Raw genomic sequence first — 26931 nt, forward strand, 5'->3', positions numbered from 1 at the left:
TTGCTTTTCGCCAGCTGAATGTGTAAGTTTGGTCATTGTAGACCGAAAATAAAGCTCGTGCTTTTCAAACTGAAATGTTGAAACTTGCTGCATGAGAGTCACAGCGCGTCACCCAACAAAACATGGCCGTCAACGTGTCTCCGTGTGAACTCGATGAACACCGTCCAAAGGAAGTCCTGTTCGCAGTTTTCCCACCACTCACAAATGACACACAGCAAATGTGCAGGTTCTGGTCCAATATAGACCAAGACAGAAGGTTCTGGTTCGCAAAATACCGTAAAAGTGCTGAAGAACTTCCACTGAACACCGTGAACAAGCTGTTCCCACAAACATGGCGGAGGCAGCGCCATGTCGTGATGGCGCTCCAGCAAAACCACGGGAGAATAAATGCAAGATAATATTATGGACAATATCTTTGAATGACTGTCAGATACTCTGGCAGATGCCACATCGATGCCGCGCGCGCTGGCTTAAATCTGTACGTAATTACGTCACAATCAGACTCATCCAGGGTCTTTAGTGTTTTTTTTGCTTGTGTCCTTCGCAAACGTTTCGGTTTTATTTTGAAGGTGCATATCCGGTTCTTTCTGGACTGTTGGTTGAAGATGGACGCTTTTCTGCTCTGCTGAGCACATCACCCAGTTCATCCCCAGCTCTTTTATGTGCCAACTGCAAAAGCACCGACTAAAAGCATAAGGAATATTTTTTTCATTAAAAGAAAACCCTTTTTTTAACCAATGAAAAAAGGAATTCACACAAGGAATGTTCTTTTTCCAGTTTCATCATTTTAATCTCACAAAAAACACATAAACCAGAAACAAAAATCTGCTTGCCTTCTGTGCAGCTAACAAACTCATCCATCTCTCAAAACAAAACAAGGGAAAAAAAACAGAAAATAATTTATACATCCTTTTATTAAAATCATGTCTACAAAAATAAAATCAAATACAAGAACTAAGGCTTTACAGAACAGAAAAAATATTATAAAACAAGTGGGTTGGATTTCTCTATATTACACATGACTGATGAGACCAAATAAAGACAATGATATGGAAATTAATAATGTGTTTATGCATACAGTAGTTTGCACTGTGCAGGGAAATTTATCTGTGCAACATATATATATATTCTTTTTTGTCAAAAAAAAAAGGTAATCAGTTTGAGCTGTCTTTAATTCAGCCAGTTAGGGTCACAACATTGATGTCAATGTACAAGTTAATACAATGAAAAGGAAGATACAAAGTGTAGAGGTAGAAACAGGAAATACAACCACTTAGTTGAGTAGTAGAGACAGAGAGGAGAAAAGACGAAATGAAAGATATTTAGATGGAAACTGATCCAGATTCAGCTGATTCAGACCAGCGAGGATCATGGGTTTTCTTTTTTTTTTTTTTTTTTTCTTGAGGGCGGGTGTTTTTGTGCTGAATTTTCAAAACTGAGGTCTGACAAAAACATCCCACTGCTGGTATGTGACGCTGGAGAGAAAAAAAAATCCCCAGCAGCCAAAAATGGTAAGTAAAACAAAAATTTTTTCCCTTCAACACCTCACTTTGGTAAATCACTTTCCAACATTTCCGTTTGCAAGTTTTTTCAGGATCAGCTGCAATAAAAATTTGTCTCTGTCTCTCTTTTTTTAATTTTCTATTTCAGCTTCATTTCATATATGTATACACATGCTACCACCTTCCTGTTCTTCCTTCAGAGAGTGTAAACGCCACCAGAAAGGAAACCAATTTCTGACAACACACTGGAGGACGCTGCAGTGTGTTTGGAAGATGGAGATCACTTCCAATAATAATAACAGCTCAGAAATAAACCCTTCCAGTGAGTTTTGGATAAACCTCTGTGAGAAATGTAAAGAAAAAATATAAATTAGTAAGAAAAGAATATGTAGCATGTATTAGTGAGATTTGATTAAAATAATAAAGGAGAAAAGCACTTGGTTTTAGCGTCTCTTGATGTTGCGTTCAGGTCTCACCCAGTACCAAACTAATTTAATTTTATTTACATATATTAAATAAAATTAAAATAACAACAAAACAAAAAAACTCCAAAGGGAGCTCCAGGAATAGTTTTTGTCTTTACACCAGGCATATAAAGGTAAACAACATAAATCTTCAGCAAGCTCACCGTTAGCTTGATGCTACATGCTAATGTCAGATTTTACTTGGATGTAGCTTGGTGCTACATGCTAACGTCGGATTTTACTTGGATGTAGCTTGATGCTAAATGCTAACATCGGATTTTACTTGGATGTAGCTTGATGCTAAATGCTAACGTCGGATTTTACTTGGATGTAGCTAGATGCTACATGCTGACGTGTGCTTGTCGCTTGGCCTCTTCGCCATTTCCTAAGTTTTTAATTTTAGTTATGCACCCCACTTCCATTTACTGACTGTGTCAGTTCGTACCCTCTTTGACTTGATCATTTTTAAGATTATGTATAAATAAAACGATATATAGTTTTAGTTATATGGGTATGAAATGTCTTTTTTTGTGGTTTTCCGGAAGTAGGATAGACCAAAATGGGTGAAAATGGCGAAAGTGTAATTTGATGTGAAATGCTAATATGAGGAAACGTTTTAGCAGGAGGTTGCTCAAACTTGTATTAGTTACACGCCAAAAAATGGAAAAATTATAAACAAATAAAAATAATAATTATGCTGGTAATCATCACTGCTTCAAGCTTGATATTTGTATAATTGTGTAGAAAAATGTCAGCCATTTTTTTCCCTTTTCAGTGGGGGTAATGTGAAGCAGTTATGAGTGGTCAGTATCCGACCTGCAGCTGGGTCACATACGATCCAAACACTAATCAAAGATGGATGTAGACTAAAGTAAATTCCCGCCATAATATAAAAACCAGAATCTCAAAAAATGTAGCGGTTGTTGCTCACACCTAAACAGCTGCTACGTTTGCGTTTGACATTTGCAAGTGCAATAGTTGATCTGCTACCAATGACTTATCAAAAATATGAAAACCCAAAAGGCTTGTTTTCAGTCTGCATCAAGTACCGACTGCACAGAACCCTACTTCACAAAACCAGAACCACGCCGCTAACGCAAAGCATTGAGCAAGTTCTGTTGAAAATGTACTGAAATTCACAGCTAACAGTAACTACCACATTATGATGCGTTGGGTTATTATCTGTATAAAGTAAACAAGTGAGCTTCTGAGGTACTCACGGGTGTATTTTGTTATTTTTTTTCTCAAATTTCTTTTACATGTGACTTCTTCCAGATTTAAGCTAACAGGCTAACATGCACAAAACCAAGTGTATTTACTGGAAGATAAAAAAATAGTTTTTTCTCCCAAAGCTTTTTCCCAAGCTTCTCCCTAACAACTTTACACTCGACTTTACCGCAGTATGAACAACTCAAAGTTTTCCCTCATGTTTAAACCAAACTCCAGACGTAGGATACAACACCGACAGTGCCAAAATTTGGTTATGACACATGAATATAAACCTCCCCGAATAATGCAACCTGGCATGATGTGAGCAGCTGTGTGAGTCTGCGGAGATCCCTTTACGCCGTGGAAGCAAGAAAATTAAAACCTACCTGCTTTTTGTTTCTTCAGTAGTAAATGGAGCAGTAGTGTTTCCACAAAGCAAAAAAAAAAAAAAAAAAAAAAAGTGAAATAATGCAACAGTTTTACCTTCCTGTAGCTTCACTGAAAGCTGAAACCAAAGGGTTTTCCACAGTGATTTAGTGAGTTGAGTGGTCCTTGTGTTCATGTGACTTATGGTTTTTCTTACGCAGTGCAATAAGTAAAAGAAAAGAAAAGAAAAAAAAAGACCTGAATTACTCAGACACAGTCCTTCGGCCGTGAAACATACTGTCGTCTTGCTCCCCAGTCGGGTCCGAACGCGACTGGGGAGCGCTGTGTTTGGGGGGAGAGATGCATTATGGGTAAAGTGCTGGGGTGACGGGTCCCTAGGAACATTTCCTTACATTAACATTTCAACACTTCTCTGCTCCGCTTCTTCAACCAGGTCTACAAAACACAACGTAAAAAGTCTCTTTTTTTTTCCTTCACAAGAATCCAACTTGGTCATTTTTTTTCTCCCCCAAAAACTTCAAGTTCTTCAAACTTCCTTCTTCTGTCTGTTTTTTCTTCCCATTTCTCTCTCTCTCTCTCTCTGTCTCACTCTCTCCAGACTTCCATCCTTGGAAAATAATAATCTATCTCCATCGTGCCGTCTCCCATTGTAAAATGAGATGTGTGTTTAGGTCCGCCGGCCGTTTTAGTGTTCAGCCTACAGACGCGTGTGGAGATCAGTCGACAGCGAGCGAATCCACTCAGAATCCGGTTGAGAGGATTCTGAGATCTCCCGGGTTTCCCTCCTTACCTGTTTAGGTGCAAACACAACCACAAAAAAAAAAAAAAAAAAAGCTTAGATATGCAGAGCAATAAGTTTTAAAGAAGAAAAAATAGGCCAAACATTTAAATAATGGCGCTCACAAACCGTCTCCTGAGCTGCGGTCCATGGACGGCGTCCTGGAGACGGTTGCAGAGCAACACGGCTGGTCCTCCGACTCCTGGCTCAGGGAGGGATCTCTGAGAGAGTCTAGCAGCTTGTGATGGGCCTTCTCGATTTCCTGCAAAGGAATCGAAACATCAATACTCAACGCAAACATCGGGGACTGTTCTTAAGTGCCTTTCTGCAAACGAACCCAAAATCTAAACAGAATCACATTCATTCGTTACACAGAGAAGAAGAAATTCCAACATGAGGAAGTTAAAGAACTTTCAGACTGCATTATCTTTCATATATTTTCAACTTAACTTATATTACTGGTATTTATTGTCAATACAATAGTTTAATTCTAGCTATTGGGGGAGTTGCATGAGATACATTTAGCAGTAGGTCATTATGAGGTCAAGTTTTCAGATTTTGCTAACTAAAATCCCTACAGCAACACTGGTAATATTACTCTGAGTTCGATTGCAACTGACAAGAAAAATCTGTAAAAATTAATGTCCCTCAAGAAGAATTTGTCCAACTTAAAACTCATGTAAGCCTTGAAATGTTACGACACGTCTCTGGTCCCGCACTATAAAGTTTATGTCTCGCTAAAATACAGTTTAAATGGAATTTATTTTCCTATGTCAACACTGTCCCAAGATTTTCTACACTGAGATTATGAAATCATATTTCATCCTAATAACCTAATATAGTACTCCTCAGATTACAGCATATCCTGAAATCTCAGCATATACTTTAACTTTTATTTATTTCTTTGCTGCAAATGACAAAATTTGGGCAAATTTTAAATTAAGGCAGAGGCAAAAAAAACTGTTTCTACAACAAAAAGCTTAATCGGTGAATGTGTTCAACCTCACCTAAATGCAATCCAACCCAACCAGTTCAATTCTCAATGTTTTGGTTGTAAACTGAAAAAGTTTGAGCTTCTGAACGCTGCCGTTTGAACCGGATCGTCTTGGTTCCTCCACAGGGCAACAGAAGAAGCAAAACTCACCTTCAGCTTGTGCAACTTGCTCATCAAGCCCTCGATGGTGAGAAAAATCTCATCCGCGTTTCTGATCACGTGACTCTGTTGTGCCGCTGGGCCCGTTTCCTCATCCTCACCGTCATTGTCATTATCGCCTTCCTCCAACTCTACCTCCGTTTGCATAGTTTCTGAATCTGATTGGATGAACTCCGGGCAGCTGGCCGCCACTACTTCTTCTTCTTCTTTTTCCTCATCCGGTTGAGTCTGTGATGACGACACGTCCTGTGGAGGTTGAGGAAAGTGGCTGGCGGTGGGTGTAGGAGGGTCAGGGAGGTCGTCAGTGACGCTCTCTCCTTGGTCTATCGGCATCACCAGGTAGAAGAGGTTCCCTAAGAGAGCGCAAAAGCGACTTTAGCTCGACCGCCATCGCCCGAGTCAAAGGTTATATTTGGTTATGTTTGAGAGTGGTCTCATGACAACTGAAGCAGGTTCGGTCTCCATTACCCTGCGTGTCGGCCTCGCCTCTAGACTGTGACGACAGATCGGAGGGGAGGCTAACATCGCCGGCGGTGCCATCAGGGGCAGAAGGAGAAGGAGGAGGAGGAGGAGCACCCGCAACCACAGCTACGCAGAGGATAGATGTGTGTGTGAAGGAAAAGTGTGTAAAAGGGTGAAAGAAGGGGGAGGAATAAGAAGCAAGTTTTGTGGGGGGTTTTGTTGTTGCAAGCAAATGATAAAAAAAGAGAGAGAGAGAAAGAAAATTATAATCACAAGTTGAAAGGAAACATGCAAAGACACCCAGATTTAAAAGACAAACGTCGCCTTCGGTTTGATCATCAGCAAGTGAGGATTAAGAGATCGGAGTGGACGTTCGTCCTCCCTGCGATCCGTTTACCTCGCCGGACCACCTTGGCGCTGGTCTGCCTGCTTTCTGGGGGCGGAGCCTCCGGCTGCCTGGGCCGCGGCTCACTCAGGCAGAGGTCCAGGACGGTCTCCAGGGAGTCCTGCCGTCGTCTGTCGGCGTTCCCGTTGCTCATGGTGTTGGTGGGGGTGTCGTCCGTATCGTGGCTCCTCCGGTCCTCGTCCACGTCCGGCAGCAGGAGCCGCCGCAGCGTTTCCACTGGAGGAGAATCGACAGCAAGTCCAACATCAACTAAAAATGCTGCTTCCTGACTCTGTTGCGTCCCGATTTCTCCCCACCGTCGTGCAGAGCCGCTTCGGCCACGCCCGCTGCCCGCTCCTCTTCGCTGCTGTTGGCTTCAGGTTGGTCGGCGAGATGGTCACCCAGCATGCCGTCGTCAGCGGTGCCGTGGCTCCCGATAAACTCCGACTGCTCCTCTGCAGAACGGACTGGTGGATTAGAAACAAAAAATTTTTTTAAATAAATTTGCATTTTAATGTGAACTTTTTCTACGGTATTTGTCCCTAGAAACAAATGTAGTCGGAACTCTAGGTGCCAACCAGTTGAAATTGTTTTTTTCTGGGTTTCTTTTTTAACTAAAACAGCTACACTAATGTGTTTTAAGTGTTGCCGTTCATCTGAGATTGTAAGAATAGCAGGAAAACACCATATTAAAAGATTTTGTTCCCCTTCTCCATCAAGATATTTTACCTTCAGTTAAGGCTGGTGAACTGCTGCGTAGGCTGGAAGAACTGGACAAAACAATACACATACCGAATGAATACATGTACATGCGATTTAACTAAAACTAGGAACATGAAGGGACTGTTTTTTTCCCTGGTTTCTTATTCTCGACATATATACTCACGACACAGGAAGTGATCCGTGATTGCTCTGTGGATCTAAAGCTTTGATGGTCTTTTCAAGTAAATCCTTCCAGCTGTGAATCAAATAGCAAAAAGGTTAGCGGACCACTTAGACAGAGTGAAGCAAAATGTGACTTCTACAGGTGGACAGAAGAAGGATGTCGTGTCTTCTTGAACAGAAAAAAAAAATCTGCTCACGTGTCTTTCTCAGACGGCGACCCCGCCGCCAGCTCGTAAATCTGCGTCTCTTTGGTGCTGATGATGTACAGCGCTTTTTTGTCTAGAAAAAAAAAAAAGTACCCAAAGTTGTCATAAAAAAAAAAGACAGGAAAAGTAAAGGACGTCCAAACTTTAGCGAAGACCGTACCCGTAGCCACGGAGCGGACGAGCAGCGAGTCCAGCTTCACCAGGGGACTGAAGGAGGTCTTGTTGTCGGCGATGACCACTCCTCCTCCTCCCATCCAGCGGGACGGATAACGGAGCAGCAGCCGGTCGTCGGGGCCTTTTTGGAGGAGGACCAGGCAGTCCGACAGCAGCAGCGCTTGGATCTCTGAGGAACGAGCGCAGACACGAGATGAAGCGGATGCCACGGCCGACGTCAGCCGATCGGCGGGAGGAATACCGACCTATCTGCTTGTCTTTGCCGATCTTCCAGACGAGAGGACCTTCGTGAATCATTCTCTTCGCGGTGAGGTCCAGACTCTGTGAGGAAAGAAGAAGCTTTAAACGGAGCTTGATGAACGGAGGACGCTACCAGGGCGGTGCATTAAAAACGTTTGGCGCCACCTTCAACTGCGGCGCGACGTCCAGCCGGCGCTGGTACTGACTGAGGCGCTGACGATGCTCCGTCTCCCTCACGTCCTCGTTGACTGCCTTCAGAATGCCTCGGCAACAAGCTTGGGCGCGCTGCAGCGACGGGAGGTCCGATGACCCGCCTGCAGAAAAACAAACAAGAAACTAGATATGAGCAGGTTTCAATGGAAGCTGAGAGTGAATGTACTCGCATCAACTTTTTCCCAAAAATGTAACGCATTTTTTTTCCATCAAATCAACTTATCTTGAGAAAACCGCAGGTAAATTAAGTCGTTATCTTCATACAACTGCAGGTAAGATAACTCTTTATAAGTAAATGCTAGTACAACTGTTTTCGACTTCCTTTTAGAGTCGCAGATTATTTCCACTGAGTCTCCCTCACCCTCTGTGTATTTGATGATCTTGTCCAGCAGCAGAGGATACTTGGTGAGTCTCAGCATCTCAGACACCAGCAGGTCTTTGAGCTGCAGCCTCCGACACTGAGGACTCGCCTCGCACTCCTGAGCCGGAGACATGTCAGCAAAAACGTCAGCGAAAGCAAACCTCAGTCTTTCTTTATGTTTTCTTAAAGCATTAAATCATGTCTGAGGATCAAGACAGGTTTTTTCCAGTTGTTCTGGAGTCAGTGGGCGTGCGGACCTGGATGATTTGGGCGAAGCGTTGATCCTTCCGTTTTTTGTTCTTGATGAGCTCCAGAGCCTGAGTCTGCTGGCAGCACAGCTGCGACGCCTGCTCCTGGAACTCGTTCCCAGCTGCGCCTTCAACCTGAAAAGCAGGGTTAGGTCAGTGAAAAGGAAAGATCAGCAGATTCCCATTTGAAATCCCCTGGTATTTCAAAGGGAGCATAACTCAGCGGCCACTTTTGGAAGAGAAAAAAAGGATGCTAAACCTGTATGCTTGGAGTGTTTGTTATTAAAATACTCTGTCTTAGTTCAGCTTAAGTCCCAGGAGAGTTTCGTAAACACAGCAGGAGTGGCTCACCTTGGCCAGCATGACGTCTCCGATGTTCTGAACGATGGGGCTCTCTCTTCGCTTCTTCATCTCCTCACAAAGACTCGCTAAGTAGGTAGAAAAAAAACATCAACATCAGGGCAGAAATACAGCATGGACATTTAGTCACAGCGAAGCATAAAACTGACTCCACAGTCGTCTCTAGATGTAGTTAAAAACTCTGCAGAGAGCAGCTGAAACAGTAGTAGTTAAACGTTACACTGTTCGAGGCTAAACGCTGAGATTATTAAGTGGAGAAGAACGTTTTCTGTCTTAACTGGAAACGCATAGAAATGTATTACAAATCGGAATATCAATGAGTCCTATCAAAACAGAAAGTAGACGCGCTAACGTTACCTAGCGTCTCAGCAAACTGCTTCAGATGAAAACTATTAGAAGAAGCAGCACATCTTACAGTAGTCGCATGTGTGTATTCATGTGTAACAAAATAATTTTTGGATCAGAACAACATAGAATTTAATTATTTTAGCATGTAGGAGCAGCTGATGAAAAGCTCTCCAGCAGAAACATCATAGGTGAACCAGTTACTTCATCAGACTTTATAGCATCTTTAGCAGAATGTACCTTGACTGTGATTTGATGTGTAATTTTTGATATGTTCTCGCGCTAAGGTTAAATGCCTATTCTTAAATGACTGATCAGTCATTTCAATCACTGTTTTACTGCTTTGCAATTGCAGTTGCAACCTTTTGCAGAACATTTGAGACACAAGAACATGTCACTTGTTACAGACTTGAAATTGAAGACTTTGCATTTTAGAAAAGTTGCTCTACAAACAGCTTGTAACATGTGAGATAATTTATTCAGTAGTTTGGTTCAGTTCTAGTAAGTACAACACTAACGCTGACTGTTAAAGTGAGATTAAATATCCAAAAAGGTGTCATTTCCAGACGTTTTCTTACAAATGGCTTCGAGTCCTATAGATAATTTTGTATTTCTAAAATAGTACTGTGATAAAACCGTGACTATATGAGAGTTTTCCGTTCCATAAAAATATCTCTAGCACTGTAGCCTGACGACACTTTGACACCCCGACTGACCGTGGAGTTCGTAGACCTGAGGCAGGTTTGGGAAGATGCAGGCCAGCTCCTCTGAGTTCAGCACAGATCTCATCTTCCGGTAAAAAACCTTGTCAAGAACCCGTAAGGTCCGAAGGTGGGACACCTCAGTGGTGAACAGCTCTGTTTGAAACAAAGGGAAGTCAAAAATGACAAATAAATTCCTGACCATACATCTTTTTGTCGTAAATCTCGGTGAACGCCAACCGTACCGTAAATGACGGCCTGCCGCTCCACTTCCCTGGGGCTGAGGGTCGCCAGGAGCTCAGGAGGAACCGTGTCCCTCCAGTTCTGACCGTCACACACCTCGTCCTCCAGCACCGCGGCGTCTGGCAGCAGGGCCAGCTGTGAGTCCACACTCCTGTAGGGTAGTCAAGATGGGGTTCGAGAAATGACAGTGGAGGAACAACAAGAAAACAACGTGGATGAAGAGAAGAACAGGAAGACAATTATTTGAAATGATTCATATTTCCAGAGTCAACCATGACTTAAAGCCATGATGGCCATTATGAACAAAAAATGCCCCCATTTCTTCCTCTGGGCTCCTAATTTCCCTCATTCTGGGTGATCCTTTGTTAATCCTGACTCACCTGCGTCTGGACCGAGGGGTGAATGGGGGTGTAGGGTTCTCAAGAGACCTGAGTGTGGGAGAGTGGAAATAGAGATGGCGTGAGGAAGAAGCTACCCAGATCAGGGGAATGTGAGCGGCTGTTGAGCGAGACCCCTGGACTCAGAGCTGCTAACTGGAAAAAAAAGACTACAGAAGAAGTCTGACTGCGAGAATCCTTACCTAGCGGAGTTGCTGGACGCGGATGACGAGGCGCTGTGCTGGAGCAGCCGGAGGCCCGGTTGGTCCCTCTCCTCGCAGTCCTCCATGTCCACGTCGCTGCGAGAGCGGGGCACCGAGTCCCCGCTGGAGACAGTGCCCCGCCGGCGGTCTTCACCCTGAGCCTTTAGCGACCCGCTGCGCCCCAGACGCACCAAGACCGTGGGACTGCGAGAGAAAACCAGGAAACGTCAAGGTACATGCCGGTCTCAGCAAGTTAAAATTAAGTCCTTTGTAATGCCATCTTGAATGAAATTTAAACAGAAAAAATATGATGGTGAGGAATTGTGCTGCACTACCATCAAGGTTCACAAAAACTCTAATGCTAGCTGGCTAAGGAGCTAGCTAATCCTGATCGCCTTGAGTCACAATGCATGAAGATGTAAACTTTTACCTGACAGAAAAGACCAGCGAGAAAATAAAACTACATTAAATACACCTGCCACAACAAAATTTAATCATAGCAGCTAGCTATCATTAGCCTATCTGACCACCTAGACTTAGACTGTAATGAAGATGTTTGCGTGTGAATCAAAGTTTTTTCCTGACAAATTAGTCTGACAACAAAAATTAACCTACATTAAATACTCCTGCCATGACTAAATTTAAGCTAGCAACAGTATATTAGCTGCTAGCTGCTTTTAGCCTGACTATCTTGAGTCACAGAATGCAATGAAGAAGTTTGCATGCGACTCAAACTTTCACCTAACAGAAAAGTCCCCTGAATAAGAAAAAAACAAAACTAGATCAAATAGTCCTGCCACTACAAAATTTAAGCTAGCAAGGGAACATTAGCAGATAGCTGCTGGTAGCCTGTGTGCTACTCAAACTTTTGCCTGACAGAATAGTCAGCTGAGAAAAAAAAAATTAAAATAGCCTTCCATGACCAAATTTAAGACCTGTGACTAACATTTATTCTCATATTAATGCCTTGATTTTAGGTAATTCATTTTGGGACAGTCACCTGTCCATGCCTTCCTCTCCCAGGCTGCTGGAGGACAACCTCTGGGGGTCCACAGCATCCCCGTCCTCCTCTCCTGGAAGCTCTGTGTGGTTCTCGAACTGCTGAATGATGTTCCTCACGCTGCCGGAACGCACTGCAAAACACATCTCGGTTCAGCACGACGACAAAAACAACAAAAAGACAGAAACTAGGTTTGGAATTAAGTCTACAGTAAGTGCCACCTCATAATCAACTGATGAAGAACAGATTTTTCATTGAAAAAGCAAAAGTGAAATTATACACAAGAGGGAAAAAAATAATAATGTACCTTCTGTGGGTGACAACGGGACGTGGAATGCTACAAAACCAAAAATGAGCCGAAAAAGAAACAATTAAATCATGAGTCAATTAATAATTATTAGAGAGAGGAAAATAAAAAAAGTGAAACAACATGGTGAACAAAAACCAAAATGAAATTATTATGATTGGACATGAACAGTGGAAAGGAGAGTTTCAGGGTGTTTTCTATCACTAGTTATTGCAAACAATTAAAAATAACAAGATATTAAAACTTTATAGAACACAGATCAGCAGAGCAACCTATAGCTGCACACTGCCAGGTCAGCTGATTGAAAGAAGGCTACAGCACTTTTCAAGACAGAAATCGATTTTATAAAACATATTTCCAGTTTTAGGAAAACAAACTGTATAAGTTAATGTATTATTTGTTTACTAGTAGAAATATTTGTTGCTTTTCTGTATAAAATACATGTCACAGGATCATTTTAATGAATCATTTGCTGTAAATAGACGATCTCATATTTATATGAGGTTCACTTCATATAGTGTGTGTGTGTGTGTGTGTGTTGTGTGTGTGTGTGTGTGTGTGTGTGTGTGTGTGTGTGTGTGTGTGTGTGTGTGTTTCTTTACTGGACTGAGATGTGCTCCGGGGTTTGCCGATGTACTTCAGGATGGGGTTTTTCTTCTTATCCTCTCCATCTTTCTCTTTCTTTGTGCTGCTTGTCTGCCATAAGAGAAATTGATTGTAAACATATTTTTTCTTTTCTACATCCGGCTGCTCAAAATCTGTACTAAAACGGCAAAAACTTCAGTGAGGGATTTTTTTCCCCCGTCTTTCTTGAGCGTAAACACTAAAAAAAACATAACCAGTTCGAAGCAGTCTCATGTATCATGTTTCACATTCGTGTTACATGATGTTAAAAGGGATAAAGACGGCAAAAAGAACTGATATTCCAATAGGATTCTAGAAAAACACGGAAAACAAAAGGAAAACAAGTTGCAAAGTGTGCTGTTGTTCACAGATAAAATTCATATTGTTCATGGTTTAATATTAAACTGATACTCTAATAAACTCCAGCCTTTTTCCGGGCAGTGAACGCACCGTGAGAAAGCGCCGAGTCATGCCTACTTTAACACCCTTCTTTGTGGATGCTGTGACTGCAGAAGGAAGGCTACAACCGGCAACTGAACAAGCAATTTAAGAGAAAACTATTTGGTATTTAGACATATCGGTTGCTCATACCGTTTATTCAGACCTCAACAGGAAGTGAAACTTTCAGGTGATAAGTGGAACACTAAATTCATTAAATTTTTTTTGTACATGTTATAGAACCTGCATGATTTTGAATATATAGGGCCAATTTGTGCTAATCCCCATCCAGTCCTTCCAGGATGTTGCAGAACTAAAATTATTGATATTACAGCATCTTTTTTTCAAAAAGTTGCAATTTTTTAAAGCTTAGATTTTGCCCTAAGATGGTCTTATATTTTGTTTTCAGCTCAATAATGTGCCAACTCGGACTTCTTCATCAATATTGAGGGATTGCTGACTTAAAACAAACTTCTACACTGTGCTAAAATGTTACTTTTCGGTTAGTTTCGTCTTATTTGAAGTGTACTAAGATATTTGAGCTAGAAACCAGATCAAAAATCCTCGGTGGGATTTTGTGTTTCTGCAGTGCACATAAACACTCTGCTGACTGAGACCAGAGTTCAGCGCTTATTGAAAACCAAACAGCTTGGAGTTTTCAAGGCTTTCAAGTTAAGACATCCATTAAATTTCAGGGGCCAAAGCTATAAAAATAAGAAAAAAACTCGCTTCTTCCGTGGTTAAAGATGAACTACGTGTGCAGCAGCGACTGCTTTTCTCGAATCAGACGCTTATTTGTTTATTCATTTTTACCAGCGCAGATAGGAATCCGGCCCTGACTTTACCTTTTTGGGTTTTAGAAAAGCCAGCCACTTGTCCTTCTCCGTGCTCAGGCCGAGGAAGACCTTGGAGTCTCTGAGCTTGATGCCGGAGTGTCGCAGGTAGAGGAGGACAGCCGAGGCCAGAGGAGAGCTGCAGTGAACGGAGAGAGAGCCGGCGCGATGAGGCCAACGAAGAGACTTAAAGCTGTTTAAGTGTCGCATAGCCGTTAAACGCGCGTTTACCTTCTGTCCTCTTCATGCTTTGATCTGGAACGGGGAAAAAAACAGAACCAAAAAAAGGTTACTGATTGGATCTGCAGCGGTTCAGCTACATCCACAGGCGTCAGAAACAGAAGCCCTGCAAGTCTCAGTCATGTGACAGAGAATCTGACGGTGTGTGTAAAAAGCCGAAAGCGCAAGTGTCACATGGCTTTCAGGCTTTACGTCTGGAGCAACGACCTTTGCTATGCTCATTTTGCTGCTGCTGCTTTGTGATTAACTATTTTATAGAACTCAATAAACACCTGAGCAGGTGGATCTGCTGCAGAGACAGAAAATCAACTTCAGCTCCCAAGAGAAAAGCGTCTTTTTTTTCTCGCTCTCTTTAAAAAGGATTTCTCAACGTCAAAGTGAGCCGATCAAAGTGGAAAACCACGGACCGCCATTCGTGAAGGCAGCCTCATGACTCACAGAATCTCCCAGAGAGCGGCGACCTGTCTGTCCACCACATGCTTCTCCTTCAGGGGGTCTCCGTCCAGCTGAAGCAGATCTCCTTCTCCAAACAGGGAGCCCAGACCGATCATCTGCTTGTTCCTGCCAGGAGACATGAACACAAACTCAAAAGGCTACAAAACAAAAACAAGAAAAAAATGGCTATAAAATAAAGAGTTTCTTTACCAGGAAACAGAAAACAGAATCCTATACATGTAGCGGTTTTACAACTTGCAGTAAATGAGCGTCACACACAAGCTTGAAGATCCAGTTACAAAAGCAACTGAGGCAGAGAGTCTGCCGGCCTCAGATTCCACAAGATCTTTTTAATGCCACTTTAAAGAAAATTTAAGGCTGAAAAACACAATATCTAAACATGGGGGAGTTTTGGGGTTTTGTTGCATTACAATCAATCATAGCAAAAACTGCAAACCTGGCTTTGTGCCCATTACATCAAGCTGGCTTTGTTGCTTCTCTCCATCTATTCCTTCTCAGTCTTTAGAGAAGGAGTAGAGTTGAAATGTTAAGAAGCAGAATTAATATTCTAAAAATATATTTTTTTTCACCTTTGTTAAAGTTGGCATGACTGTTGCATTTCTCTGAATTTTTCCAAAGGTTTAAATGTTACTAAACCTTTAGATAGACAGTGGAACTAGACGAAGTTCAAAGCCAGAGTCCGACAAAGAATCTGCAGTGTTTGAATTCATGCCCTTCAGACTCAGACTTGTACCTCCAGCGTTTTTGCAACCGCTCTTGTTCTCACCGAACGTTTAGTGAGGGTCATGATCAACGACGACACTGTAGCATTGATCGAAGCAACAAAACAAACACTCTGTAGAGCTTGAACTCAGTCAGAGCAGACATGATGGACGGAAAACGGTGTTGAGTTTCGGACTGCAGCATCCTCGAATGACGCACCTGTAGTCTTGAATCTGGTCCTGGATGTCCGGCAGAACCTGCTGCTGCAGCTCAGACAGAGGCCCTCTGATGTCCTCCTGGGCGTGAAGGCGGTTCTCTGACGTTAAACAAACATTAATGACAGAATATGAAAGCATGCACAAAAATAACTGGCATCACAACAGATTATTAATGAATTATTATTAATGTTACCTATTTCTGTTAGAAATTCCTCACGCACTTTGATTTTCAAGGGCTGTGAGAAAAATGTTGGAATGAGTTGGAGGTGTGACAATATGGTTAAAATTTTAATGATCCATTTATTTACACATTTTACAAAAAAAAAAAGAAACAACATTATTACCATTGTCAATCTCTTATTATCACAGAGAAAACATTAGTTGATACATGGATACGTACAGCATCAGGATCCAGGAAGTGGGAGCAGATCTGAGGCGCGAGTGCGCGGGCGTCTTTAGGGGAGGAGCCTAAATACGCCTCTACAGACAGGTAGAACAGCTGTGGAGGGGAGGAGGAGAATGGAAGAAACTAAATCACAGTTTGGATGATGTGTTTCCCAGGCACATTGTTACTTTATTGTGCCTTAAAATGGCACTGTGTTACCTTCAGTTGTGTAAAAAAAATATGTTACATACGTCAAATATGACTTGAAAGAAGTTTTACTTTGTAATTGAACGCCTTGAAATTGAGCCTCTGTCTCTTTAAAAACTAGCTACTCTTTCTGAAACTTTGGCTTCATGAAGTTATCACAACATGGCTGCTCTATTAACCCTTTAACAACATTTCCATCGGCGTTTCACTGAGAAGCAGCTCCGTTGATGAGCTCTGAAGATGTCCGGCGACACCAGGGGTTTGCTAATTGCTGCTGGCTAGTCTGAAGGAGTTGAGTGGGGAGTCAAATGCCACAAGCTTGGAAACCGCAGCTCTCAGACATGCTTGAAAGAGTCACAGCAGCACTCCATTTATGTTTTGTGATGAGGGAATGACATTATGACATAATGTAAAGCTCAAAAATGTCCATTTTACATAACAGCTCTTTAATTACAGCAGACAGGGCTAATGCTAGTGAGCTTTTAAGCTCCTGGGTTTGGTGCCAGACTACTACGTCTCCCCAAGATTCTGTTCTCCAACCTTCCTCTTCCTCACAGAAACATTAACATATCAACCTGTTTTTCATCTGAGACATGTTGGTTGGAGACCTTGCTACTTTTTTCTTGGTTTCTGCTCTGTACTTTGTATCCAAGGTGACTGTTCCTGTAACGCAATCACTTTTTTGCCCTTTTATGCACCTTTCTTTACTTCTGACGTCTTAAAGAGTAAAACGGACGTTGGCTCCAAGAATAAAACAGAAAAAAAATGTTAAATTAAATCCCTGTTTATGCATATTAAGAAAGCAACATCTAATAGAAAAGAGCCAGAACACATACTCCTGACTCAAATTTCAACCATTTTAGAACAGCAAAAAGCCCCAAGAGAACCAGAGAGGGTCATATATAATTAGTTAATTAGAGCAAATCTCTTTAGCTCTGAACTGACCAGAGGGTTTGGGTCCAGCAGCTGGCTGAAGACGTATCTCATGAACACCGTCATGTGTGCCGGCCGTGACTTCAACAACTCGATGTCCTGGAAGGGACCGTCCATCTATCAACGGGCAGAAATGAAAGCAAAGTCATGATGAAAAGCGGTCAAGTGATTTGGGGAAAATTAAACAGAAAAAAAATAAAAATAACACACACACACCTCATTGAAGGCATAACCATCACCATCTTCATCTTCATCCTCAGGGCTGATGATCTGGGCTTTGACACCCTGAGACAGAATCAGATTAAAGAACAATTTAATTCTGCATTCTAAAACGCATCAAGAGTTGCTTTTATTTATTCATTGCATTTAGACAGAAAACAACAAGCCTAAACAGTCTGAAACACTTTTTTTACTTTTCCTTTGTGACACAGATTTTTTGAATAAGCCGAGTGAATCAAAGTGTTGCAAACGGAGTGCGTGACAACGCTCCTGTTTCGGTAAAACGACAGAGCAACAGTTGTCGCAAAAAATGAGTAAATAATGAATGAATAAATGAATGAGAGAGAGGAAACAAAAATGGAAGCGAATATGTGTCTGTCTCACCGTGTCAGACAGGGTGTGTGTGTCCGAGTTCTGGCGTCGGTGACAGGGGGTCCTGAAGGGTAATGAGGGGGAGGAGCTGGGACTCTCAAAGGCCTGGGGGGCAACGGGAGGGGAAGAGAGAGCGAGGGCGGGTAGAGGGAGCCAGGATGAGTGGAACGGGATGAGTGGACATTCACATGCACACGCACACACCCACAGCAACAGGGCGTTACCTCCAAGTCTCCTTCACTGGAGTCCATCGACAGCCGTCCTGTGAAAGAACAGGAAGATCTGTAACAACTTCCTGCAAAAACATCATCTCTCTTTGTGCAAATCTGAAGTCTGGCAAGCATCTGTATCCCTAACAAGGTAGGGATGTAGATGCTTCTCTCTTTCTACATTACAGGTAGAAAGAGAGAAAAAAAGAAATAGAAAAGAAAAGGAGGAGAAAATTTCCTTCAATAAAAAAAGAAAAAAAGAGAAATTTGAGATTAATCTAATTTTCTACAAAAAAAACTTGGGAAATTTCTGAGCTTCAAAAGTCAAAAATTTGCTGGAAGTTTCTTTCTAGAAAATTTCTGAGATTAATTCATTGATTTTGAACAGACAATAAAAATTTAAAACTGAAAAAAATGATAAACTAAATATTTATGCCCATCAGCATGCAGTCCTACATTTGTTCAAAACGTACCAGGAGGAAAATTCAAGGTCTTATGGTTTCCTGGTCCTCTCACACTAATCTAAAATTTTTCTAAACAAAATAAATCTATTAAAATGGGAAATCAAGTTTGGTCTGATTTCTTATTTTTTTATATTGATTTTTTTATTTTAATTAAAGTTTTACATTGACTTAATCATTTAAAAGCAGACAAACCTTCTCCTGCTTGGATGTAGTTTGTGACAGATTCTGATCCCGTTCCCTCCTGAGGAGGAAAAAGACAGAAGAAGAAAAGGAAACAAAGTAATCGACGTAGTCATCCCATCCTGGTATAGCTTGTTACTTAACCTTTTCTTTTTGTTTTCGCTGCTTCTTTTTCTGCTGACCTGATTCTGAATCTTGACCCGGACTTGGTGAGCTCTCCTCTTGGCGCTCTCGATCCGCTCCTCCAGCGACGGCGACGGGTTCTTCGAAAATTCCTCCATGAAGTCCTGCAGAAACAAGCAGCTTAATGCCGCAAATGTTGTGACTTTCAAACAATTAAATGGATTTTTCTGTGTCAGAATTCCTACCTGGAGTTCAGCCTCTTCCTGCTCCAACATTTTCCTGAGTATCTGACTTGCATGTTTTTGCACTTCTGGATCCTACGAATACATTCAGCAGCCATTTTTAGACAAAAAAAAAAGAATGTTTGACAAATTTTTTTAAACCAACAAATGTAATTCAAAAGGGACTTTTAAAGGTTTTCCCCTCACCTGTAGCGGTTTGGGTCCAGTGATTCTTTGTGATGGGGTGCTGCCCAGTCCGGAGGGTAGAGGTGGAGGAGGGGGCGGACCCTCCCCAGCCAGGGAAGACCTCTGATTGGGCGTAGGGTCTGATGGGAGAGGCTCCAAGGGCACACGGAGGTGGCAGACGTGGGCGGTCCTTGTAGTGTTAGGGCGACGTGCGGTCCGGCTGCAGGACAACAGGACGGCTTTAATAAAACCTGAGTCTGCGAACACCAATCCGGCGGAGCTGGTCAAACTCACATTTTATGAGCTTTACCACTTCCTGGTGAGTCATGGTGGAGACCGGTGAACCATTCACCTGAGAGGCAAAGTCCACACAAAGAAAAAAAAATCTCAAAACACTTCCAGATTGAAAAAAAAAAAAAAAAAGTTTCAGACGGAGAAATGCAAACCTTGATGATCCGGTCCCCCTCATGGACCCCAGCTTTGACTGCAGCGCCACCTAAAATGGAGATCAAGCATGCAAGTCAAGCAATGAATAGAAACTATAGGAGGTCGTAGGTCAAATGACCTCAAATGACAACAAAAAACTATAAAGCTTATTTAACCCTCTCGCTGTCTTAGCGCGGCAAATGTGATGGTCGGAAAACGGGGAAGCGGTGGGGTTGTCCTGTCAGACCGTCAGTTCCCGTAACAACACACACAGTCCACCGGACTTTGCAGAGAGTAAAAAGACTGTGGGATCCAAATGAGTGTAATTTGCATTCGCATGTCTGTTATTTTTCGAAGGGAAACAGTAAATCATGTGTCTCTCAGTTTTAGTCCAGATCTACTAGGTGTATTTTTGTTTTTGGTTCACTTTCATGTTGAAGTTGTGAAAGTAATCCAAATTTTCAATCGAAGCTGGGCGTTTAACATTTATCGTGGTAAATTTCTTATGGCGATAACAATTTAGATTTATCGCTTTAACAATAAATTCCAAATTAACAATGTTTAAAACCATCCAAAACCATCAGTATTGCTGGAATTGTTAGTTACCATTTTCTCGACTGCTTGTTCAATAAGAGGTTAGTAAATGTCAATACACTTAAAAACATGATTAAATGAAGTTACTGTGAGCAAATGGGAACAATTCTCAAGAGCACTGTTTGTGCCTGTGGGTTTATAATTGATGTGACACGCAATCACAGTCATACAGTTCCCTGACAAAGGAGGAATAAATAGTCACTTTTATTGTCATCTCGTAAAAGTACCACAGAATATCGTGATGAAACTTAAAAGTCCGTATGGTCCACCCCTACTTCCAGGACAGCATCCTGCAGTTACACCACCTGTCCATTTGGGGGAGCTGTAACAAGCCACTTCCCAGTAACATCAGTAAGCCAGGGAGTGTGTCCTGATGCAGATGGAGTCATTGCCAGGATTTAAACGTTTTCAGATCCTCGTTTTGTGTGTCAGCCGTAACAATAAGACCCATCATGTCCTCTCTTTGGTTTCCCTGAATATAAAAGTGTTTTGTTTCCCATTGTAAACCAACTGCACCAGGGTGCATGTTTGGTCAACACTTTGGTTCGTTTAAAGCAACTCTACTGTGAAAGCGACATCAATGGCATGGAGCGGGTGTTTTCGAAGTGTTTGAGAAATAACCTTGACAACGCTGTCAGTCTTCAGATCCAGCTCATGAATATCCAAACTTTACATAATTATGGTCATCCTTCCTTATTTTAAATGATTTTTTGCTTGACTTAGACTCTGTCTCCCTACTCCATCCAGCTTTAGGTACTAAAAATCGATCCATTTTGTATCTTTCCTGGGCTTGGTGAAGTTGGCTGAATGTCTGCAGCAACTCCTGTATTTTTTTTCTTCCCTGAAGAGGGAGGCAGTAGAGTTCAGAGCTGGGAAAACAATCCCGAGCAGTGGACTTTGTTGCCTAACCAAACTTGTGAGAAAGCCAGCAGGACGATAACAGGGAAAGGAGAAGGGTGAGGTGAAACTTGTGATTCCACTTCCTTGTCAAATCGCTGCTCTCTGCTTCTCTGAATCGAGCTGAACTAATGAAACAAAACCGAAAGCACAAGACTCTAAAACACCAGACTGATTCACTGAGAAACAACACGATAAATGTTTTAGCTAGGTAATCTTTGTTTTCATTCTGAACATACATAGATGATGTATATATTTCTTGATATATATACACCTAGATATGCTGTGGTAGTGAATCCGCATGAAGCACTAGGATATCCTTAAAAATAATTCTCACCTGGTCGGACGTTCTGCACAAGCTTGACTCTCTCTCCGCAGACGGTGAAGCCGAAACCGAGCTGGTCCTTCTGCACCACCACACATCTGTGGACCAGACCAGGACCTGGCCGCGAGGGGAAAGTCACGGTTGAGCTCGACAGGCGAAAATAACTACGGTGCTACAGCCAAGAGATTGTTCACGAGCCTGAGTAGTAAGCGTGTACTTACTTGAACTCTCGTCTATAGTCACCTCTCTCTGTTGGCTGGCAGGGGCTCTGCGCTCCGAATCGCCAGTTGTGAAACTGTTGAGCCTGAGTTTAAAGACCAAAAAACAAAAAAAAAATGAGCATCTAAGCGTACAATTACACCAATTTAGAGTAAAAGACAGAAGTCTGGAGGTAATGAGAACCGATAAACAAGAGAAAAATGAGAAGAGACTGGAGCAGACCACAAAGTACAAAGCAAACCTTGCAATGAGAAGCAGCAAGTGAAGGAAGAGACACAATGCAAAGAAGATCTCACATGAGATTTGAACACAGACACCAACAAGAAAACAGTGGGCACAAACAACTCACCAAGCAGCAAAAGGGCTGAAAGCGAAGCATGACGAAAAAGAAGGAAACACAGAGAAACAGATTCAGAACAACAAACATGGAGACTTGAACAGGCCAGAAGAGGGAAAGCTTTTTCAAACCAGACCCTTTCCTCCGGATTGCAAACACTCGAGAGCAGTCAGGACTTTCAGTTTAAAAGTGATGAAAAGAACAGCGTATACACATGTTTAAGGGTCAAGGTTCACAGAGAGCATTTAAAAACACGACTGCAGGCTGTGTGCACTTCCCCCGCATATTGGAAGAGTTATTGGGACAATTTAATGTTTAATGACTGAGCCGAGGTGGGGGTGTAGGGGGGATCTCAGTGTTTATTTTTCTGAAGGGACCGACGTAAGACAGTAGGAAGCAGCAGCAGCTGTGCAATGTCCAATCACGTAATCAGTGGAAAACTAACATACCGACCTGATTGCGGGCAGAGAGCAGAAGAGGACAAATGTCTGGTTATAAGTAATAATCTGCCAGTGGGTCTAGGACTTTTTAATCAATATTAAAGAATTATTGGACTTTTTAACAAGTGCTTTGTCAGCTGAAAAGTTCTTTTAAGTTTGTTTTGTCTTATGTAAAACATACGTTGTGTTTGTGCAGTGAAGACTTGGATGAAGGCTTTGTTTTAGGCACCTTTTGATCCAGTATCCTTCTTTATATAGTAACTACAGTGGGTCTAGTCAACCTAAAATACTATTCAACTATTTCAGTACGATTTTCCTGACATTTTCATCCTTTTAGCTACAGTATCTGGCTTTTTCGTGTGTGCTCCCAAAACTCTGTTATTGTTAACATATCGGAGACTCGTTTTTGTCAGGTGTGGAATCTAGAAGGAATGTGAAATACAAGTTCTTAACAAAATCTATTAGCCAACAATTACAGCAGTCCAAACAGCCTTTTGTGACATTATCATTGCACACACCGGTGTCACGATGAAGGTAAATTTGAGAGACATTCAGCAGCCCTAAAGAAAGCCGAATGATCATCGAGTCATATCAGAATAGAGAATGAAAAATGCTAGTGCATTTCACTTCAGCCAACAGGAGCAAAAATTATCAACCTACCAAAAGCGTACCTTCATTCCTAAAAGCTCAACAAGATCCAATGACAACGATCTCATTCTTTCAAATGATCTAAGCCAGTAGTCTCCAACTCCAGTCTGGAAAAGTTGCTGTCCATCAACTTTTAGATACAAGCCTGTTCAAATATACCTCAATAAAATGAATGGCTCCTTACCTGGCATTATCCAGTCCTAATGTCATACTGAAGATGTGACTGAGCCATTCGAGTGAGATGTTTTAGAGTAGAGCTTAAAAAGTTGGAGCACAATAGATGTCAAAGAGTGGCACTGGAGACCGCCAATGTAGACTAAGAGAATATCCACCCAGGTGTTACTTGTGTGTGACCTGCCGCTCGCATAATTGTACATATTTAAAAATGGATATATTTGACTCTGTGGAAGAGTCAACTTTTGTGTCATTTTTACAAATATGCATTCCTGGTACAATCTGTGGGCATCACTATCGTCCGCACACACCCAAACACGAGCATTCACTGCTGGGCAGTAGTCCTACCTGAATAGGTGGGTGTGTTTTTCACTGGCCACCTTGCTGTCACATGACACACAAAGAAGGTAGTGGGAAGCATTGGATGAAAGCATAAGAACACACCGGGGAAAACAGTGAACAGTGAGAGAGACAGGAAACACACATGATTAAGACAAAGGTGATCAGAAACACAGCGCAGGTGATGGAAAGACATTAAAAAGGCAAAAATCCACGGCAGGACACGGGGGTGTAGGGTGCAGACTGTGGGAGGGCAAATGAAAGGAGGCGGTAAACTATTGACATGTCTACACAATGTGCCCCCTCTTCTTCCGGGAGGCTGTTTCACCATCCCTAAAGTCAACCTGTCTGACCTGTTTTTCCCTCAGCCAAACCGGACCTCGGTCTGATACAAAAAGAGAGCACTGCATTTTCACGCAGGCACCCGAGATAAGATGCCAATACCAGGACCCCCGTCTGGACGTAGAGGACGGCAGGCTCGTACCTGTCCAGGGTGGATGTGGGCTGGCGGAGGCTCATGTCTGCACTCCTCTGCTTCCTGGTGTGGGATCAAACACAGTCACTGGGCCTCTCTTATCATCACCATCTCTTTCCCCGTTCAGTTGGTAGTCCACACAATGGGGCTCTCTGTTGGGCTTTGATCAGTCCTTGAAGCTCCTTGGGTGCTGGTTCAGATCAAACAGACAGTCCCTCATGTTCCCATACACTGTAGGGAGTTCCAGTGAGGTCAGTGGGGACTTTAAAAGTGAAGTGCTGTTGAAACAAACTACGCCCCTCTAAAAAAAAATGCTCTGTTATTTACCTGAAAATGTGCCCCCAACAACATTGGAGGCACAGAAAGTGTTAGTGGCTTCACGTTGTGGTTTCGCTGTGGTGGAAATGGATGGCAGACAGTCTGCTTCCTCAAGGGTCATCAATCATGAATGAATGGCTGATATGTCTGACAGCGCTGCAGATCAACAACATCCACGACTTTTAAGCCCATTACTGAATTGAACGGAATCACTCGGAGCTCAACTTTAACACCTAGAACTAGTGTTACAGACAACAAAGGATTAACTCGAATATTTAGTGCTAGCCTTCAACCACAGACTCTCTCTCTCTCACACACACACACACTTGCCAGGCTTGTTTACATGTGGAGCTTGCAGAAGATGCTCCGATCTAACCAATCCTCTCCGTATGTTTTGTTTTCAGTTGTATCGCATGGCTGTTTTCAAATTTAAACACAAATATCCCTGCGACTAATCTAATACGTGGAACTTTCGGGGCCCCGCTACATCTAGCCGAAGATAGCTGAGGGAAACTGCCACTGCCAGTAAGGCCCTTCCGACCACCGGCATGGCGTGAGCGCGCACGCCGACCTTAAGGGCCGCGTCCCCGGCTTGCAGCAGCACCAACGAGCCGACGAGCTAGCTAGCTAACCGGGTAGCTCCGCAAAACGAAAGCGCCGCATAGCTTTGGCAACATTAGGGTACGCGGTTGTCTGTACGCACTGGACTCCTTCGGTGTGTGTGTGTCTATGCTGCTAGGTACATCCAGGGGTCCCGTTCTGGTGCTATTTCAGACGCAGAGTCGCATGTTAGCGAGGATAGCTGGACGTTATTCCACAGGAGTTCCAAATCCCAAGCAGGTCCTTTTCTCCCATCAAAAAAAAAACTGATTTAATCAAAGGCGTGTTTCCCTGTCGTGATAACGCAGAGGACAAATCCAGACGTAGTTGTGATATCCGTCGCCGTCGCCGCAGTCCCAGTTGTTAAAAATAATGATCCCTGCTGTGCTGTTATCTTGTTGTCCTGACTGCTGATCACCCAGCATATCTTCAAGGATCACGAGCACCAAAGCAGTTGAAACAGCGACCTCATGTGGGAAAAATGGCGACCTGCAGCTGGAAACGACTGAGGAATGGCCGGAGTTCAGTGCATTTTGGTGGTTGAAATATAAAACTACGTTTTTACTGCTGTTGGGAAAAGTTATCTGGGTTTCATCATAGAGTCATTATAGGTTATGAGGACTTAAGACATTTGCTGTAGTCTTTTGAAGAGAATGTTTTTTATTTTACTTCTTTCAACTCTACAAGTTCTAGAACAGATCCAGCCTTTTTTATCTGTTAGTGTAAGCAATCGAATGTTGAGCTGCTACCTCAACGGATGACAGCAGAAGACCGCATCCTCTGCAACAGTCTTTCAAAAGATGAGCTGTACAACAAACATTTGAGAAATTTCTGCCTCCTCCAGATTTGTCTTGAAGGTTGGACCTTGGATCTAGCAGTGACGTCACACCCAAATACAGAAGAGGAGCAAATTCCAATGGTAGGTCAGAAAACCAAGAAGATAACTACAAGACGATAACAACGCCTTTCCCTCAATTTAATTCAATCAGACCCGAGAAGGAACATTTTCCCGATACTGTGTCTTGTTTTTGTTGTAACAATGGTTCAATGAGATACATCAAAGTACAACTAGGACACACACACGCACATTCGATTTGTCTCAGAAATCAACGCCCGGATATGGAATTGATGTTACATCCAAGTAGCAAGTTGGATTTGCAAGTTGCAAGACAGGGGAGATTTGTTCGCTGGTGTGGGTCTACCTACAGTACAATATGATACAATGTAGGACAAGTCCGGCATGTTTCATGCTGGCAACACACACTTTGGATCTGCTGCAGATCTAAAACTTTGCAGGTTGAAAATCTGATTCCAGGGAGTGTTTTTGACATATTCCTGACTAGAAAGCTCATGAAATTTGCCTTCTGAACACACCACAGCTGGAAGTCGGAGAACTGGCTGTCACGTTCCCGTGACTCGTCTCTAATCCGTTTCACAAAACAGTTCAAGGCGGGACTAAGGTGACTTTTCTTTACCGTCTCTATGCGTTTCGTTTTGTGATTCACAAGCTGGGACGAGCCTGCTTTGCCAGTTTTAACGTTGCATGGTGATATTCCATTACTGTTGCAGTTTACTCTAATTAACTGGTGGTTAACACCTGGTGTGCGTTAATGTACTATGTAATAAAGAAAATGAGTTAAATAATTGGTGTTCCAACACAACCAATTATTTCCTTCAAGTTGCTTCTATATAAAAAACAAATAAACAAACAAACAAAAAAAACAACATCAGCACTATTTTCTGATTATCCCTACACCGGATCTCCTCCTCCCTGGCCTCCATCAACAAGTTTCCCCAGATGATGCTTCCTCACACCCGTTCCATCACTCTCTTTTCCTCAATAAAAGATGAAATTCCAGATTTGCAAGTGAATGTTTCATTGTGCTTTCTTTTTCATTGCAACAGAAATGTGCCGGCAAACAGAAT

At 42.5% G+C, this 26931-nt stretch overlaps 1 protein-coding gene across 1 annotated transcript; it reads right to left on the reverse strand.

The window, feature by feature from the left end:
- Positions 1-765: 765 nt before the first annotated feature.
- Positions 766-25438, reverse strand: LOC129357041 (rho guanine nucleotide exchange factor 11-like). The gene is given in 44 exon segments (XM_055026563.1): positions 766-4352; positions 4470-4602; positions 5485-5846; positions 5962-6081; positions 6353-6577; positions 6658-6807; positions 7070-7110; positions 7227-7298; positions 7423-7504; positions 7592-7774; positions 7851-7926; positions 8011-8159; positions 8420-8537; positions 8677-8802; positions 9019-9095; positions 10089-10229; positions 10319-10467; positions 10697-10744; positions 10897-11100; positions 11897-12029; positions 12204-12233; positions 12806-12899; positions 14111-14237; positions 14330-14353; positions 14777-14899; positions 15716-15812; positions 15908-15950; positions 16115-16213; positions 17252-17356; positions 17456-17524; positions 17843-17935; positions 18055-18092; positions 18696-18744; positions 18866-18970; positions 19052-19123; positions 19235-19378; positions 19381-19433; positions 19508-19565; positions 19660-19709; positions 21468-21572; positions 21677-21759; positions 22024-22038; positions 24097-24277; positions 24415-25438. Coding segments are annotated over 43 exon segments (4350 nt in total). The 5' UTR covers positions 24132-24277; positions 24415-25438; the 3' UTR covers positions 766-4302.
- Between the last annotated feature and the right edge of the window lie 1493 nt (positions 25439-26931).

Source organism: Poeciliopsis prolifica, unplaced genomic scaffold (assembly GCF_027474105.1).
Source record: "Poeciliopsis prolifica strain line A6 unplaced genomic scaffold, Auburn_PproV2 SCAFFOLD222, whole genome shotgun sequence".
Taxonomy (NCBI): domain Eukaryota; kingdom Metazoa; phylum Chordata; class Actinopteri; order Cyprinodontiformes; family Poeciliidae; genus Poeciliopsis; species Poeciliopsis prolifica.